The 19598-nt window shown below is 43.9% G+C and overlaps 1 protein-coding gene across 2 annotated transcripts in view; it reads left to right on the top strand.

Annotated features, from left to right (window-relative positions):
• Nucleotides 1–19501, top strand: part of CAMK4 (calcium/calmodulin dependent protein kinase IV) — an 88028-nt gene extending 68527 nt beyond the window's left edge. For both annotated transcript variants that reach the window (XM_081213792.1, XM_081213791.1), the window contains 6 exons: nt 2920–3010; nt 3293–3367; nt 6765–6840; nt 9619–9745; nt 12713–12865; nt 13786–19501. In XM_081213792.1, the coding sequence (XP_081069918.1) occupies nt 2920–3010; nt 3293–3367; nt 6765–6840; nt 9619–9745; nt 12713–12865; nt 13786–14010 (747 nt within the window). In that variant the 3' untranslated portion in view covers nt 14011–19501. The remainder of the gene's footprint in view (nt 1–2919; nt 3011–3292; nt 3368–6764; nt 6841–9618; nt 9746–12712; nt 12866–13785) is intronic.
• The last annotated feature ends 97 nt before the right edge of the window (nt 19502–19598 follow it).

Here is a 19598-nt window from a genome sequence, read left to right as displayed (position 1 = left end):
ATGTTTTGAAGGTCTTCCTGAAAAATCAACAATGAGAAAGATAGACACACGTCAGAAAGAAAGGCATTCCACAGTCAGTATCTGCCACTGAAAAGGCGTGGCAAAGAAATTGTCATGAGTCACCAACAAGGCTTCACCTGCTGATCATAATGGTCTGAGATAGTTGATATTGGGGAATGTGCTCTTTTAGAAACACCACAGAGAACAGAAGGATGGAAAAATTGACAAGTCACTTTCCAAAATATATAGCAGATGACAGAGGAATGGTTAGAAAGCAAGATCAGTGTAATAAATCTCCTCAAGCCTGACCTTTGTAGTAATAAAATAATTACACTAAAATATATCTTGGTTTTTTATAACAGAATATATTTTGATCTACTTTCTTGTTATCTCCTTAAAGTTCTTTTTTATAATGTTACTGCATTCATTTTGGTTGCAGTTCATGAAGCCATTACATCAAAACTCCCTATGAAACACATAGTTATTACAGCCACGTTATTGCTAGAATTTATTAACAGGTAATAGGGTCTGTGACTGCAGCTTAAATAAACAATGCTTGTAAATCACCAGGCGCTTCTGAAATGAGAAAATCTAATTGTATTTTTGCACAGAGCCATCATGCTTATTCAAATGTCAATAAACCACAGGAACAAGCAGCAACATGTCTGAGGTTTGCATGTTTCAAACTTCCCTGCCCCCGCCAACGCCTCTCCTTTTTTGGTGTGGAGATTGGAATTTTTCATTTCTGGTTGTTGTTTTTTACTAATCACAGTTCAGCATTATTGTGAAACCCTGAACTACAGTTAATCCTAACCATCATTTCTTGAAACGATCCAAGATTTGAAACAACCCATGATTTGAAGTTTCAAACAAACCACATTAAAATTAACCCCAGTTTGTTGGGTTCCGACAAAATGATGAGCTGCAGTTAATTAAAAAATGGAAACAAAAGCTTCTGAAGCCTTTCTTGCACCCATGGCGGAGAAGGGTGAAGCACATGGCCCCAAGACTCAGTACATCTCATTCCCATAGTGATAAATCATGATTTATCATGAGATCTGAATGCAGGAATAGGCTAGATATTTCTTCACTTTATTTTGATCGAACCATCTTGCTCCAGTGAGTAACCTGACCACTGAATTCTGCACCAGCTAAAGTTTCTGAACCGTCCTCAGAGGCAGCCCAACATATAATATGTTGCAGTAATCTAACCTAGAGGTTACCAGAGCATAGTTAGCAGAAGTTAGACCATCCTTGTTCTGATAGGCATGCAACTGGGTCATCAGCCGAAGTTCATGGAAGGCAATCCACTTGAGCCTGAAGCAACAGCAATGGACGCAGGAGTACCCACAATCTATGTACCCGCTCCTTCAGAGGGAGTGTAACTCCATCAAGAGCAGGCCATCTCCCATCCATCCTGTATAGGGAACCACCTCCTAACACTGCTTCAGCCTTATCTGGATTGAGCTTCAGTTCGTTGGCTCTCATCTAGTCCATTACTAAGGCTAGAAATGTACACTAGTGGCCAAAATTGTGGAAACCTTTTGGAAAAAGTGTATTTCTGAAGTTTGATGGCTCATAACACCACTTTTGGGGGGAGTAATACCATAAAATTATATATCAATGGAAAGATAATGTAATGAAGAATGTAAAGCAACAAAGTTTGTTCAATTATCTGTATTCTATCAAAAGTTATAGCCAAATAACCAGAAAAAGGAAGCACAACTTGCTTAGGTCGATATGCAGCAACTTTCCTTCACTTGAATGTAGCCAATGAGCATGAGTGTTTAGAGAGCCAATCAGGTGTTATGAGCCATCAAACCTCGGAAATACACTTTCCCCCAAAAGTTTCCACAATTACGGCCGCTACTGTAGCTACATCTTGTGCAGACACAGAAAACTATGGCTACCATTTACCATTGTAATTTCCAAAATAACTTTTTTAAAAAACAACAACAACACCTGATACATTTATGCTGTATAAAAAATGATTATTTTCCGTTTCCTCTTGAGGTTACAATTTGCATTCAAATGTCCTGAGATAGAATTTTCTTTTTCAAATACCGTATTTTTCGCTCTATAGGACGCACTTTTTCCCCTTCAAAAATGAAGGGGAAATGTGTGTGCGTCCTATGGCGCGAAGACACCATAGCCCCGCGACCCTCTCCCAGCTGGAGAGGTGATGCGCGGCTATGGCAGGAACCTCTACAGCCCTGTGTCACCTCTCCAGCCGGGAGAGCGCGCGCGGGGCTAAAGCAGCCTCCCGCGACCCTCTCCCAGCTGGAGAGGTGACACGCAGCTATGGCAGGAGCCTCTATAGCCGCGTGTCACCTCCCCAGCCGGGAGAGCGCGCGCGGGGCTAAAGCAGCCCCCCGCGACTCTCTCCCGGCTGGAGAGGTGACGCGCGGCTATGGCAGGAGCCTCTCCGCTGCGCCTTTCCGTGGCTCCCTGACCTGCTCTTTGGGGCTGGTGGTGGGCTTCCCCCCCCCCCGCCAGCCCCAAAGAACAGGTCGAAAGGAACCTGAAGCCTGGAGAGCGAGAGGGGTCAGTGCACACCGACCCCTCTCGCTCTCCAGGCTTCCAAGGTAGCCGCCTGAACGCACCTTAAACGGCACCTTGTTTTAGAGCGGGAAAACAAGAGGGGGAAAGTTCTCCCCCTCTCTGTGCAGCGCCTCCTGCCGCTTCACTGAAGGGGCGCTGGGCAGAGAGGGGGAGAATTTTTTTTTTCTTGTTCTCCCCCCTCTAAAACAAAGTGCGTCCTATTGTCCGGTGCGTCCTATGGTGCGAAAAATACGGTAATTGGTTCGTTTGCTGTTGGAATTGTAGTACTCTAAATGCACAGTGTTATGGAGGGTGGGGGAGAAATACTCATCACAAATGCAAGTTTAAAATTGTGCGTTTCCACTTATTCCTTCCAAGTATCTACATGCCAATGGAATTGTTCACCGTGATTTGAAACCAGAAAATCTACTGTATGCAACGCCAGCTCCAGATGCGTCTTTAAAAATAGGTAAATACTGTTCTTCTGTACCAGTTTTGGTTTGCGTGTTGGTGTTCTAGTGCAACAACTTTACATTCCATGAATTTAGGATTGGATGTATTCACCCACCAGAAAGTTTCACTCCTGTACCTTACATGAGGAGTAATTTGATTAGTGTTTGATTGTTAGTTGATTAGTATAACATTTCCAAATGATGAAATATTATGTTCATTTCATTCCACGGTATCGCACAAGAAATATAAAATAATGATAATAACAAATAATGAATCCTTTCTGGTTTATATGTAACAGCTGATTTTGGACTTTCCAAGATTGTTGCAGATCAAGTCACCATGAAAACAGTCTGTGGGACTCCAGGGTACTGTGGTATGTTCCTTTATTGCTTACAGTATGTTAGATATCTATTTATTTGTATTCAGTTGCCTTAAATGCTTAGGGTGGTAGTCACCTAAGTTTTATTCAGATTAGACCCACTGAAATAACTTGTAGCTTCACTTTAAAAAGGCACAGTTGACAGGGGGCTCTGTAAAGGGTTTTGGATATTTCCCTCCATTTGGGGCGTCATTTATGACTGATACACATTATGACTGATAAACAAGAATATTACTGTTCTTTACTGCATTTTCTTTATCACGACTTCTGTCAACATAAATCACAAAATGAATATTACTAACATGGAATGAACAGTGTTAAAGGCACATTTAAGGGTGTTAAATGCACAAATGGTAAAGTGTAGAAGGTGGTGTTAAGTACAAAGGACAAGGCATTTTAGGAAAATTAATGGTATTTCTGTTTGAGGTAACATTAGGTGAGCATTCCTAAAGTCCCAACTGAAGGCCACTGGAAGCTGTGGCCTTACTGACGGGCAGGGTGAGGCAGCCAAGTCAGGCAGCTGGTACTGAGTGTCATGAAATGACAGCAAATGACAGCAAATGACTAGTTAATTCATTTCTTATTGCTGTTATTTTTCTGCAAAGGAGATTAAGAGGTGCCTGTGGTATACAGTGGTGCCCTGCAAGACGAATGCCTCGCAAGACGGAAAACTCGCTAGACGAAAGAGTTTTCCGTTTTGGAGGTGCTTCGCAAAACGAATTTCCTATGGGCTTGCTTCGCAAGACGACAATGTCTTGCGAGTTCCTGCTGGTTTTTTCCCTCCCCCCCTTTTTCTAAGCTGCTAAGCCGCTTATCAGCTGATCCGATCAGCAGATAAGCCGCTAAAAGCCGCTAAAAGCCGCTAATAGCGCTAATCCGCTAATCCGTGAATGGGCTTGCTTCGCAAGACGAGAAAACCACTAGACGGAGAGAATCACAGAACGGATTCTTTTCGTCTTGCGAGGCACCACTGTACATGCCAACTCTATGAGGCTGAGGACAGCTCAGTCCCCACAAAGTATATGGGGCTGGGGCTGAGCTCCCCCCCCCCAGTCTTGAGGGGCTGGGCCCTGCTGGGCCTCCCCTCCACATGACAAGACACCCCCCCCCCATGTTGAGCAGAATTCAGCACCTCTGCCCTGTGGTATTTTCTGCCTCAAGATGCGAAAATATCTTGACTGGCTTTTAAGTAGTATGCACCTTGACTGAAGGGGGTGCCGTTTTCTGCTCTGCCTCAGGCAGCAAACTGTCTTGAGCCCTGGGTGGAGGCCCTTTAGCAGTGGCAGTGGCAGTGTTCTGTAGGTGGTGGCCCCAAAACAGAATGTTCTGGAAGGGTATCAGAAGAGCTTTGTATCCACAGGATCCAAAGTCTCTTTGTTCCTTTGACACCCCAGAAAATCTGAAAGATGTACACCAGCCCTGGAGCTAGTTATTTCCCCTGCCATCTGTATCAGTGAGAAGAGGAATTTAAAAAGTCAAAATGGGGCGGATGTCTGCAGAAAATTCATCCACACTTTCTGCCCTGGCCACTGCCAGCTTAGGAAGTGGTAGTTTTTTCACCATGGAGTCATCCTCCTCCCTTCCCAATCTTAAGATTGCCCTGTAAATATTTAAAGCATTAGCTTAGATTATGTTGCATTTTGATAGGAAGAAATAAATCTGTTTGTTTCAACACACCACCAGCCTTGGGCTTTTAATAATAGATGTAAATAAAGGGTAAGGGATTCAGAAATTATAAACGCAGCAAAACAATGTCCAGACAAAAGCAGGATTCCAAATGGGAAAATTTGAAACAACCACATGCAATGAGAAATGGTGGTGTTACTTGTCCATGAATAATTAACTTCCGAGAATAGTCATGCATTGCCTGAGGGTAGCAAGGCAAGTCAACCACAAAATGGAAATAATAGATTATCACTTTTTGAGCACATTATGTGTAACGAGCCAAGGTCTGACATCTCAGATAATGCACTGATTAAGACATGCAAGGAATACAAACCCACTTTTCAAAATCTGAAAGGAAATTAAAAGTATGAATAATTAACAGTGGGATCCTATGCATCCCTACTCAAAACTAAGTCCCATTGAGCTTCCTGGCACTTACTTACCAGCAAGAGTGTGTAGGACTGCATCCTGAATGAGGGGGAAAGAAAAAGGGGTTGCTTCTAGTTTTTTAAAAAAGCAGTCTTATCCCTTGACTAAAATAGATTGAACCTATTTTGGGGGACATTCCATTAGAGTCTGGAACCAAATGTTTTTCGCTCTTTCCCTTTTGCCAAACATGGAACTAGACAATTGAACAGGACATTGTAATTACAAAGAGTTATAGTTCTCAGCAACCCTTACCAAACAACAGTACCTAGAGGGAAAGGATGTGCTTTGAATGTGCTTTAAATATAAAGTATATACAGTACACAGCTGTAGAGTCAGATTTCATGGTCCAGATTTCTTTTTTCTTCTTTTTTTATTAAAAATAAACAAATTCCTTCCAGTAGCACCTTAAAGACCAACTAAGTTAGTTCTTGGTATGAGCTTTCGTGTGCATGCACACTTCTTCAGATACACTGAAACAGAAGTTGCCAGATCCTTCTATATAGTGAGAAGGTGGGGAGGGGTGTTACTCAGAAGGGTGGTGGGAATGGGAGATTGGCAGATAGCTGAGAGAGCCTGTTGATGACTCTTAACGACTGTAATAGGTCTTACAGGAAAAGGCAAGGGGTGAGAAGGTGAGAAATGGCTTAGTCATGTATAATCACTATATAGAAGTCACTATATAGAAGGATCTGGCAACTTCTGTTTCAGTGTATCTGAAGAAGTGTGCATGCACACGAAAGCTCATACCAAGAACTAACTTAGTTGGTCTTTAAGGTGCTACTGGAAGGAATTTGTTTATTTTGACTATGGCAGACCAACACGGCTACCTACCTGTAACTTTTTTTATTAAGGGTTGTAACAAAAGGTCTCACAATATAAGCAATTGAAGTGCAGGAGACAATTGCTTGAGAGGGGGCTGTGCTTTCTTCTGTGCTTCTAGAGAGGCTTCACTTCATATGATAATAATATTACCTAAGAATAATAGTTTAATAATATTCATTCTGAATAGCTTCACTATATCTCTTTCCTAAAACACATTCTCCTAGCACATATGAATGCACAATTAATGCGCTTATTTCAGTAAAGAAATTGGTCTACCTTTGCTGAGCTTAAGCTGCTTTATTTATTTTCTTTCTTTTTCTCTCTCTCACATAGGAATTCTAGGTTTCTAGAATTTTGCTTTTTCTTACCACTGCCTCTGCATTGGGCCCACCCCTGCTGGCCACTGCTTTGTTTCACTGTTATTTCTTTCTACATTAAAATTTTGTTTTATTGACAAGTTTTTTATAATCTGCAGCACCGGAAATACTGCGAGGCTGTGCCTATGGCCCAGAAGTGGACATGTGGTCCTTGGGAATAATCACTTACATCCTGTGAGTTTGGCTAAAAATTACCCTATATATATAAGCAAATGCGATTCATTTATTAGTCTGCTTGCTTTCTCTTCAGATTGTATAAATCTTTCGCCTTACTGAAGTAGTTTGTTTTCTAGCCACCAGATTTTGTATTCGGAAATGTGTTTGGAAGATGGTTCAAACCGTACATTAAAAAATTTCTACTGCCCCTCATTTGTTGAAAATTGAAGTCTTTTGGCACGCTTCTCCTTCTAATTACTCTTTTTTTTCATGGATAGCTGTTATGTTTAACTGGAATAGCCACTGATCTTTAACTGGAAACAGCGGCTTCCCTCACACTGATCATGAGTCAATTGGGATTTAATTTTTGGCTGCAGTTTATGCACTTTACATAGGAGGAAGCCTTATTAAACACAGTAAAAACTTACTTCCAAATTAACATGGGTACGATTGCAGTACACGCCACTCTTGTCCACTCTTATGATACTCTGCTCTGGTATCAACATTGTCCTTTAGCCAATACAGGCAGCCATGAAGGTGTAGTATCAAAGATTGTCACTCCCTTGGGTTGGAAGTAGGGTGAGAGTGTCATCCAATTTGCCTCATGTTTGCGGGAGAAGTTGAGAAGTAAGTTCCCAGTGCTCTCCCAGGAGAATAGGGAACCTATTGAAAGGAATGCCCCCTCAGAAAGACCTAGGAGTTTAGGTCACCAGAGTGAGAGGGGGGCTGTTCTTCAAGATAGCTTAAAAAAAATTGGAAACCCCTTTTTGCATTGGGTCTTTAATTGTAGTGGAGATGATATATGTATTGTGGCTGCTTTTGTTAAATCTGAGTAATAATAATAATAATAATTTATTGTTTATACCCCGCCCATTTGGCTGGGTTCCCCCGGCCACTCTGGGTGGCTTTCCAGCAAATTATAAAAAATAATAAAAAGTCAGGCATTAATAACTTCCCTGAACAGGGCTGCCTTCAAATGTTTTCTAAAAGTTGTGCAATTCTTTATCTCCCTGACATCTGGTGATGGGAGGGTGTTTCACAGGGAGGGTGCCACTGCCTTGTTTACTATGATAGAACCAGGACTTTTTTTCCAGCCAGAATTTGATGGAACTCAGTCTCAATGCCATTGCCATTCCAAGAGAACGAGGGAGGTGTTCCTGGTGAGTTCCGGCACCTCTTTTTCTAGAAAAATAGCACCGGATAGAGCCAATTTTTATCTACAGAGAAGGCAACCCCCATTGCAGCAATGGTGCTCCTTCTTTTAGTGTTCGTGGCTGCAATTTTGTAAACCTAGATGTGCCATTAGAACAGCAATGGGGAAACTGTCACCCTCCAGATCTATCCAACTATTTATCTATCTATTAAGACTGTTTATATCCTACACTTCAACTGAACTATTTAGACCCAAGTGTTGCTACATCCTTTTCTTCTCATAGAAACCAATAGATGGCAGCCTTGATACCTACCAGGTTTTCTGCTGTGTCAGCCTCAGAATAGAATATTTCTAATGCTACTTTGCTTCCACCTACAGCCCAGTATGAGATATGCTTAGGTTTCAAATTGCCTAGATACTTTTTAATCCTCCCAAATGTTGTGAAGAAAAATAGATTTAAAATCCTTCATACCTGTTGCAAAATCCTAGGTGCTCTGTTAATCTCTTATGGCCTGATCTTGTGAGCCATTGGCTGAATAGAGTAGCGCATAAGAACATATGTGGAAAGCTGCTGTAGCAGGAAGAAGCTTGTCTAGGATTTATTCCTCTATTCTTTTAGGTAAAGGTAAAGGGACCCCTGACCATTAGGTCCAGTCGTGGCCAACTCTGGGGTTGCGGCGCTCATCTCGCTTTATTGGCCGAGGGAGCCGGCGTACAGCTTCCGGGTCATGTGGCCAGCATGACTAAGCCGCTTCTGGCGAACCAGAGCAGTGCACAGAAATGCCGTTTACCTTCCCGCCAGAGCGGTATCTATTGATCTACTTGCACTTTGACGTGCTTTCGAACTGCTAGGTTGGCAGGAGCAGGGACTGAGCAACGGGAGCTCACCCCGTCACGGGGGTTCGAACCGCCGGCCTTCTGATCGGCAAGTCCTAGGCTCTGTGGTTTAACCCACAGGCATGGGGAAATTTTATGGGGAGATGAACATGTGACTACTGCCCCTACAGTCTGAGAAGGGCCATTCTATCTGATGTTCCTTACAGTACACACTTGCATTTGACTCTTGGTACTGAAGACTTTTAAATATGATATGAATTCCACGTCCAATATTATTTATTTCTAAAAACTAATACACCCCTTGACTGTAAAAACAAACAAACCCTCAGAGCAGTTTACAAAGCATAGAACAGTAAAATCAAGAGAAATTTACAAGCCTACTTTAAAACATACAAAAGTTAAAATGCTAAAACAGTTTAAAATTACCTCAACTTCCTAAGCATCTGGGTGGGCTTGTCTAAGCAGGAATGTTTTCAGCAGGTGCCAGCAAGAGTACAGCGAAGCTGCCTGCGTGATCTCAATAGGCGAGGAGTTCCAAAGTGTAGATGCTGCCATACTAAACGACTGAGTTCTTACAAACGCTGAACAAATATTATGTGGCATGATGTGTAGCAGTACCAATTTCGCTGATTGAAGCGGTCAAGTGGGCACATGCAGGGCAAGGTAGATTACTACAGAGGTTACACATTCCTCTGTATTTTGCAGACATAACATGCACTTTGTGTCAAGGAAGTGAAAGCTGATCTACGTGGTTGAGCTATCTCACTGATAATGATGTAACAAGTTTGTTTATTGCTTGTCCCTAGACTCTGTGGTTTTGAGCCATTCTACGATGAGAGAGGAGACCAGTACATGTTCAAAAGGATCCTGAACTGTGAATATGATTTCGTTTCCCCCTGGTGGGATGATGTGTCTCTAAATGCCAAGGATTTGGTATGTTCAGCTAATTCTGCCATTTACCATCAGCATAATTTTATCAGGATAATCAGCATTGTACTATACATGTGATGTGAAATCTACTTTATGTATATTCATTATAGGTTATATCCCCACAGTGTCTGTGCATGAGAAGAATAGACTTCCACCAATGCAATGGCACTTCTACTTCCTATCCTTACCTCTGCAGCCCCCACGTACCGTCAAAATCTGTGGAGGGTTGGTGGACCCTATGGAACAGATTCGGAGGTGGGATTCATGGGGCTGCAGGAGACAGAAGAGCAAGGAGAAGTCTCGTTGCATCAGCAGAAATCTGCTTGTGTGACATTGGATTTCACCCAGTAAAATTATAGCCTGAAAGTTTTGAATCTTGATACAGTGGTGCCTCGCAAGACGAAATTAATTCGTTCCGCAAGTCTCTTCGTCTTGCGGTTTTTTCGTCTTGCGATGCACGGTTTCCCATAGGAATGCATTGAAAATCAATTAATGCGTTCCTAGGGAAACCGCCTTCAGACCAGGTCCGGGGACAGTCTGTCCCCGGACCTCTTCTGAAGGCTGGGGGGGGGGGGACAAGGGCTTTTCTTCTCACCCCCAGCATTTTAAAAAACCCTGGGACAGTGGAGGACTTCTCCGCTGTCCGGGCGATCTTAAAATGCTGGCGGGCGGCATTTTAAAATCGCCCCGGACAGCGGAGGACTTCTCCGCTGTCCGGGGCGATTTAAAAGCCCCTGGGAAGGCAGGCAGGGGGGGACAAAGACTTTCGCCCCCCGCCCGCCTTCAGAAGGTGTTCCCACCCCCCCGCCCGGCTTCGCAGCAGCGCTACGAAGCCCGGCGGCTGGGGCAGGTGCTCCCGCCCCCCCACCCCGCTTCGGAGCAGCGTTCTGAAGCGGGATGGCTGGGGCAGGTGTTCCCACCCCCCGCCCGGCTTCGCAGCAGCGCTACGAAGCCCGGCGGCTGGGGCAGGTGCTCCCGCCCCCCCCACCCCGCTTCGGAGCAGCGTTCCGAAGCGGGGTGGCTGGGGCAGGTGTTCCCACCCCCCGCCCGGCTTCGCAGCAGCGCTACGAAGCCCGGCGGCTGGGGCAGGTGCTCCCACCCCCCCACCCCGCTTCGGAGCAGCGTTCCGAAGCGGGGTGGCTGGGTCAGGTGTTCCCACCCCCCGCCCAGCTTCGCAGCAGCGCTACGAAGCCCGGCGGCTGGGGCAGGTGCTCCCGCCCCCCCACCCCGCTTCGGAGCAGCGTTCCGAAGCGGGGTGGCTGGGTCAGGTGTTCCCACCCCCCGCCCGGCTTCGCAGCAGCGCTACGAAGCCCGGCGGCTGGGGCAGGTGCTCCCGCCCCCCCACCCCGCTTCGGAGCAGCGTTCCGAAGCGGGGTGGCTGGGGCAGGTGTTCCCACCCCCCCGCCCGGCTTTGGAGCACGGGGAGATCGCTTCTCCCCACCGCCCCTTGCTTCAAAAGAGGTCCGGGGACAGCGGGAAGCGCTCCCGCTGCCCCCGGACCTCTTTTGAAGCAAGCGGCTGCGGAGAGAAGCGATCTCCCCGCAGCCGCTTGCTTCAAAAGAGGTCCGGGGGCAGCGGGAGCGCTTCCCGGGGAGATTTTAAAATGCTGGGGGTCGGGAGCGAAGCGTTCGCTGCCGACCCCCAGCATTTTAAAATCTCCCCCTGTCCCGGGGAGATTTTAAAATGCTGGGGGTCGGGAGCGAAGCGTTCATTGCCGACCCCCAGCATTTTAAAATCTCCCTGGGACAGGGGGAGATTTTAAAATGCTGGGGGTCAGGAGCGAAGCGACCCCCAGCATTTTAAAATCTCCCTGGGACACGGGGAGATTTTAAAATGCAGGGGGTCGGCAGCGAACGCTTCGCTCCCGACCCCCAGCATTTTAAAATCTCCCCAGGACACGGGGAGATTTTAAAATGCTGGGGGTTGGCAGCGAACGCTTTGCTCCCGACCCCCAGCATTTTAAAATCTCCCCGGGACAGGGGGAGATTTTAAAATGCTGGGGGTCGGCAGCGAACGCTTTGCTCCCGACCCCCAGCATTTTAAAATCTCCCCGGGACAGGGGAGATTTTAAAATGCTGGGGGTCGGGAGCAAAGCGTTCGCTGCCAACCCCCAGCATTTTAAAATCTCCCGGGGCAGGCGGGGGGAAGGCAGGCGGGGGGGGGGGGAGCAAAGACTTTTGCCCTTCGCCGGCCTTCAGAAGAGGTCCTCTTCTGAAGGCCGGCTGTGGGCGAAAGTCTTTGCTCCCGACCGCCAGCATTTCCCTATGGGCTTTCATCTTGCGATGCAAGCCCATAGGGAAATTCGTCTTGCGAAGCGCCTCCAAAACAGAAAACCCTTTCGTCTTGCGGGTTTTCCGTCTTGCGAGGCATTCGTCTTGCGGGGTACCACTGTATTGTTCAGATGCACTTTTAGCACGTTACTGGCCCAGTTCATATGCTGATTCAGCTGGCAACAGTCTTTGGATGCTAGAGGCACAAGCTGACTCCTTCCCATATCCTTTTTTGAGGGGGAGGGATAATGTGCATTGAGAATTTCTATCCATGCGTTCACTGGATGTTTCTACCCAGTGGTTAGAGTGTTGGACTAGGACCTGGAAGACCAGAATTCAATTCCCACTCAGCTACCTTGGGTGACTTTGGGCCAGTCACTGCCTCTTAGCCTAACCTACCTTATAGGGTTGCTGTGGAATTTGAAAGAGGAGCAGAAGAATATATACACCACCTTGAGCTCCTTGGAGAAATAGAAGTGGGATATAAATGCAATAATTAATCATAAATAATATGTGCGGAGCACTCACACCAGGTTTACTCTAACGTTGCTTCTAAGCAGTTGTTTGATGCTAGAAGTGGATATTGGTTGGGTAGCAAGTTGCTAGGATATGAAATTGTGCATATATCCTTAGGTTGGAGCCTACAAGGTTTCCGAGGAATGCGTTTTTTCCCTTACTTTTAAATCATCTTATTATGCAGGTTAAGAAGTTAATTGTGCTTGACCCCAAGAAACGTCTCACCACATTTCAAGCCTTACAACACCCTTGGGTCACAGGCAAGGCAGCCAATTTCGCTCATATGGACACAGCCCAAAAGAAACTCCAAGAATTCAATGCTCGACGTAAACTTAAGGTACATTTCAGGGGGGTGGGGTGTTATTGTTTACTTTTGGATGGATTCAAGTAACTCGCTTTGTTAACGGAAGACAGCACAAGGGCTCCACTATGTAACACCATACTTGCATGCTGTTTTCACTGATGTGTGTATTTTTATGCATGTGTCACCAAAGTGCATGGATTTTTGTGCACATCACCTGGCCAGAGAACTTCAGAGAAGTGTGGCTATCTTTTGGTTTGTGTATTACTTTGGAGAGTGAGAAGTAGGTTTGCCCTTTAAATGTACAGTGGTACCTCGGGTTACAGACACTACAGGTTACAGACACTTCAGGTTACAGACTCCACTAACCCAGAAATAGTACCTTGGGTTAAGAACTTTGTTTCATGATGAGAACAGAAATCGTGCAGTGGTGGGGCAGCGGCAGCAGGAGACCCCCATTAGCTAAAGTGGTGCTTCAGGTTAAGAACAGTTTCAGGTAAGAACGGACCTCCAGAACAAATTAAGTTCTTAACCCAAGGTACCACTATAAAGTGAACTGAATTTCTCCCCCATCCCTCATAGTGACACACTTAGAAAAAAGTAAGGAGGGGCTGCTATAAAGAATACCTAAAAAGGTGGAAATGTGTGGATAAAACATGTTTATTCCCTTAAAACCTACTCTATATGTGCACAGCTGCATATCACCCAGTCTTAGCAGAAACAGCTGGTGTCTCGGTAACTTTGGCTTTTGTTCAGTTTGGAGACACATTCTGTCTGAACCCCTGCAAGTCTAAATAGAGTTAATTCATACATTATGTAGGAGAGAATCTACTAGGAAGTGATTATAGCCTTGCCTGGGTTGGTACACAGTGGAGACAGATGGGATCGGTGCCACGAAACCACAGCATAGGTGCCAAGAAATCTAACCACTCTTGTTTGTTTTTATTGAAACCCAGGCTGCAGTGAAAGCTGTTGTTGCATCAACTCGTCTTGGGAGTGCAAGCTGCCACAGCACCCACGACAGCAATAAGCCCAGCCAAAGGCAGTCTCTGCGCCCAGAAAGAGAGGACAGCGTGGAGGAAAAAGAAGAAGTAGTAGTAGCAGAAGAAGAAGAAGAAGCAAATTTCACTGAATCTCATGAAGAGGACGCTCACGAAGAAGCAACTGAAGGAGAGTCTTAAATCTTGGGGTATCTTATTCCAGCCAAGTTCTGTCATTCCGTGCACCAGCCAAGATACCATTCAGAAACAAATTACAAGCATGGCTACTCTGAGTGGCTTTGCCTTGGGATGGAAAATGCTCTAGCTGGTGACCTGAACTTCAAAATGCATGTGACTGCTTCTGAAAAAAAATAAATCGTTCACAGTCTTTTAATGGCATGCCATGGATAAAGTGATATTTACAGTAATACCAACGAATGAAGTGGAGAGCAGGGAACACTCCTTATTACCAACATGTATATCTCATGTAGAGTGTTGATAGATAACCTCTGAAGTGAATGATGATTATGGCTTATTATACAAGATTTTCTAGAGAGATCTTGACATTTCTTCAATCTGCTTCTTTTCAAACTCATAATCACCCAGTAGATCAATGGGCGCTAAGACCTGCCAAGTGTTTTTTAAATGGCATATGAAATATTTTGCATTCATCCGTGATAGTTTACAAATGGTTACAATTGAGAACTTAAATATTTATATGCAAAAAAACATTCCACTGATTCCTGTGAAAGATTTATTCGAATGGCTATGAAACTATGTTCCTTAAGAATGCCTTACCTCTATAAGTAACCATTTCTGTACAGTATTTTGATGATAACTAGAATATCTTCAGACTTCTGTCACATTACTATCTAGTATTACTTTTACAAAACAATGTTAAGGATAGCACTCAAACAGAGCAGGTATGTGTGCCATTGTTAAGGTACAATTGGAATTAGTCATGACTATGAAACTGTGCACCTGTTTATACAGAGGGGGATTCTGCAATTAATGTCCTGCAAGAAGAATATTCAACAGCATGATACTTTTGCTTTAGGATACCAGTCAAGGTACTTGCCATGGGCAGCAATAGAAATGCTTGCATGATTAGAGATACATGAGAATTGTGTAGCCAGTTGTTGTTCCTTTTTGTTTGATCTGTCAGCATAGACTTGATCAGTATAAGTGTGCCAGTAAAGAACAGGTTAAGGTTAGGATAGGACACTGTCACTGCAAAAAAGAAAGAAAATGTTCTATTCAGGCACTTGTGTATAATAGGTGTTACAATCTTTACTCTGCCAGGTGTAACCTATGCGAGTTGAAAAATAAGCAGAATGGATAGCATTTGTAATACATTTTGTATCACCCGAATTTCTTAACGTATAGATAAAAACGATCCAAAGAAATTAGCATGCAACAATTAACTTTTAGTGCAATCCTATACTCAGAAGTACGTATGCCCCACAGAGTTCAGTGGAGCTTACTCACAGGTAAGTGGGTGTAGTACTGTAGTCTCTGTTGCTTTTCAGGAACACAGCTAATACCCCAATACGTTAGTTATTTCTAGCATTCTTTTTTATTTGCCTTTGAAATAGTATTATCTTGCAGAAAAACAAGAATCAGTTTAACTACAGAAACCAAGAGGAGGCAAATGTTTTGTGTCTTCTGTTCTATTGTAGTTAGAAAAGTAATTAAATAATATTTCTACGAGACTTGGTAAATTAAAACTCTGATAACGACAGAACAGAATACTAAGTTAGTTTTTTGCAGTGAAAGTGTCCTATATGACTTTTGAAAGCTGCCATGATATTTTAACTCATTTATAAATGGATAAATAAGTAGATCTTACATGAAAAATATTTGTTTTGCACATGGAATCATTGTGCCCAAGTACACGAACTGATTCCAAGATGTTGTTCTTGGAAAGGGTTTGCTTGTCTGGCAAAAGGAAGAATTCGAAGTGCTTAGCTAGAAAAGCACAGCACAATCCAAAGCAGTTTGCAGGTGGGGCTAGTTCTTTTTCTTCTGTGAAGAGGAATGCTCTGGACTTGCATGGAGATTGCCCACTGCATGCAATATGAGTTGATATAGAAGAGGGCTGGCGACCCCTTTGCATGTGAAGTTCTGTGCACACATCAGAAGTGCCAGATCACAGCTTCTGGGTACAATCAGCTGCATATCTGCTTGAAATGAATCAAGGGCTGCTTTCTCAGCTGCACACTGTGACTTGCATTATGTGTTCTGGGTACTGAGCCTGAAGTTGGAAGCTGGTTATTGCTGCCAGGAAAACAGAATTGTTTTTAAATCCAGCCATTCGGGAAACACAGGGTACATGCAGTGATTTCCTAGCTTCTTATACAACTGCTTCAGAAATCCTTCCAGAAAACTAGTTTCCATCTCCATCTCTCTCTCTCTCTCCTCTGGTAGCATATTATCAGAAGTCTGGAAGCTACTCGTGCTGCGAACCACACAAAATATATTTTTAAAAATCAGCATCTTGGTAGCAGTGAGGTCTGGGGACAATCAAAACACCTGAAGGTTCAAAATTTGGTCCAGAACCTTCAGCTATACTTATTCTAGATACATTTGATTTGGTGTGTAAATCTGATCATGACAAGCACTTGATCAAGTATGTCAAAATGATCTGTGCTCTTGGGAAACCAAGATTCCACACTGCATTGGTGCTACCCGTTTTCTGTGGCAATGAAACTGTTAGAGCAGGGATAGTCCACACGGCACCTTTCCAATCTTGTTGGACCATGGACGCCCATCATCCCTGGCCTTGACCAGTGGTCATGCTGGCTGAGCTGATGCAAGTTGTAGCCCCCACATCTGAACGGCACCAGGCTGGGCACCCCGGACACAAACATCACACCCTTGCTTGTTAAGGAGGATTTATTACTGCTGCTTGTTATGTCATAGGAATAGTTCTATGGTTGTGATCTGTAATCAAATGTTTGAAAGACACCCAGAATACGAAACCCATGGAAGGTTATGGGGTATGGCTAACAGATGACAGTGCAGTTCAGAAGCTGTTGGTGTTCACCAGATCCGATTGCTAAATCCTTGTTATGATTTCTGCTCAGGGTGTTAGAAATAATTCCCCTTCTGCAAGTCTCAGTATTAAATGTGCACACAGAGGCAGATAGCTCAGTTTGCAAGGGGCCGATAATGCCAAGGCTGCAGGTTTAATCCCTGCATGGGATAGCTGCATATTCTCGCATTGCAAGGAGTTGGAGTAGATGATCTTCAGCGTCCCTTCCAACTCTATGATTCTCTGATCTCTGCCATGCTGGACCATATGCTCTAATAATAAGCATCAGGGCAAATTAAGGGAGTGTGTTATATCTGATTCTGTATGGGTCATGGAAATTCCAGTTTATAAGAGTCTTTCAGCTCAGTCTTACATATACTTACTCAAAAGTAAGCTCTGTGGAATGCAGCGGGACATTCTCCCCAGATCAGTGTGCATAAGGTTGCAGCCTTAAAATGCAACTTTGATTCTGTGGTTGCCTAAGGAATAGCATTACCATTTCACATAATGGTATGAAAGCAGCTTCCTGTGACAGGGGAAGAAAATGAGGTGTAGACTAACATTGAATGCATGCTATTGGTAAAGTTAATTAGACACTGGTATTTTTATTATTCTGATAGGTGAGATAAGATTAGGGTCTCGTATAGCAGGTACTATTATAAAATTATTTAACAGAATATGTTTCTCGTGAGTGCTAACTTATTTTGCCTTGTCAACTGTTCCTGGTTGCAGAACAGCAACAAATCCATCAAATGACTTACTGTAAGTTGATTTTAAGTCTCTGCTCAGCCAGTCTACACCCATGGTTAATGCATAATGTCAAGGCTAATAATAGGGGATGAAGGGGATCTGCAATTAAATGTTGCAGTGTGGCTTGCCCCTGCTCAAGTTTCCAGCCACTTCATTCTATTCCCCCTTCCCACCTGGTTTCCCATTTTTTCCCTAACAGCCAGAGAGCATCCCATGCCTACTGAGCAAACTCAGCCCTCCATGGGCTTGGGGGGGTTTTTTGCCCTAAATATTTTTGTACTCCTGCAGACCTTGAGGACATAGGGTTCCCTCAAGCAGAGCAACTGATCCTGCTGCTCCTACTGCTGCATTTTCATGTGAGTAGCTGTACATAATTTCCACTGCTCTTTCACTGTGTTGTCTCTTTTGCATTATCAGTAGAGAACCTGGCAGAAAGGATTTCGGGGGTCAGCATGCATCGTGACCATTGAGAACGGCAGGTAAAGAGACTGCACAGACTTGGAAGCAGATTAGGAGTGCCTAAGGTTGACTCTTACAACGGGGATCAAGGAATATGGCAGAAACCCAACCATGACCATGTATCTGCAGACCACTTGCCGCTTAATAATCTCAAGTGTGCAATATGGAATACATGTCTAGTATAAGAGAACTAGGTTGTTAATAACCAATTTGTAATGCAGCTAGAGCATTATTAGCATGTCTGAAAAGCATGGATATGGAAGGTCTCAATTGCACCATTAAACTTTCAAAAACTTCAGGATTCTCATTGCAAAAATTGAATGGCCTGCTGCACAGCTGCAATCCCTTGCACAACCATGAAGTAGTTTATGGATTCTCATCTAATATTGGCTCGTATTGGAGAAGCCTGGCACTGTTAGTGTAGTGGCTAAGTGAAGAGAGGTTGCCTCAAACTCCCTAGGTGGCCTTTGGCACCCTTGGCATCTCTGAACCTCAACTTTCCAGCACCATGTGCAATATAGGCTCATGATATAGGCCTACCTTACAGGACTGTTGTAAAAGTTACTGTGCTAATTATATATCAGTGTATAGAAAGCAGTCTATAAATGCTAATATTACTTCTGACTTAAGAAGGAAGAGGAATTCTCTCCTGCTCAGGATTTTGGTGGGCACAATATTGGGATGTGTACTTCTAGGCTCTTAAAAGGAGACACCGTCCAACACAACCCTATGCATGTCTCCTCAGAAGTAAACACTGTTAATAGAACTGAGGCAAAGGTATATAGAAATTTCAGCCTTAAACCTATAAAATGAATGAGATTAAGCACACTTAACTGTGTTAGATTGTGGCCTAAGGCACTTGACTTAAGTATAAAAACCTTCCTTTCCTCCCATTAATGAAATATGTGCACTTTTTGTGGGACTGTCACCTAGGACCACTTTCAGGTAAAGCACTGAATGATTATGGTTAACCCAAGATATGCTGCACAAAAGTAGCACTAGCAAAGGACCCTTAGAGTTGGTTTGGGCAACACTTGTGTATGTGTGATTGCTATGTATGCATTCCCTGTACTGTATATTTTCCCCACCTTTGTTATATTTGCTCCAAACATCTAGCACATTTTTTGTTGCTTAGTGTATAAAAAAAAAAAAACCATTTGCAATGTTACTAAAGAACAAGAAATAGTTGTGTGTGGAAATGCCTGAAAACTATAACCAAGAATCTGATGGATCAAGATTGCAAAACCTTTCTATCACATGATAAAGTCAGTACTGTTGAAGTCTCAGAATTAGGCATGTTTGCAGCTTTAATAAGTGCAACTCACCTAGCCTTTCATATGCCCATATGGAAACGAATTATCTGGAGAATGAAGAGAATGCACTTTGATGCTGAAAAGTTTAAGAAGTACTTTGCATGTACCATAAAAATAAACACATATGTCTAGAAAAGTCTGTTTGTCATTCTGTGGTATCAGAGTTTTATATAGAGACCACGGGCGGGGGGGGGGGGGGCAGGTACTTAAACCACCATATATTTGTGAAAATG

This window comes from Podarcis bocagei (assembly GCF_964188305.1).
Source record: "Podarcis bocagei genome assembly, chromosome: 11".
NCBI classification, from domain to species: Eukaryota; Metazoa; Chordata; class Lepidosauria; order Squamata; family Lacertidae; genus Podarcis; species Podarcis bocagei.
Note: the sequence above shows the minus strand (reverse complement) of the source record. Positions and strands in the feature narration are given on the sequence as shown.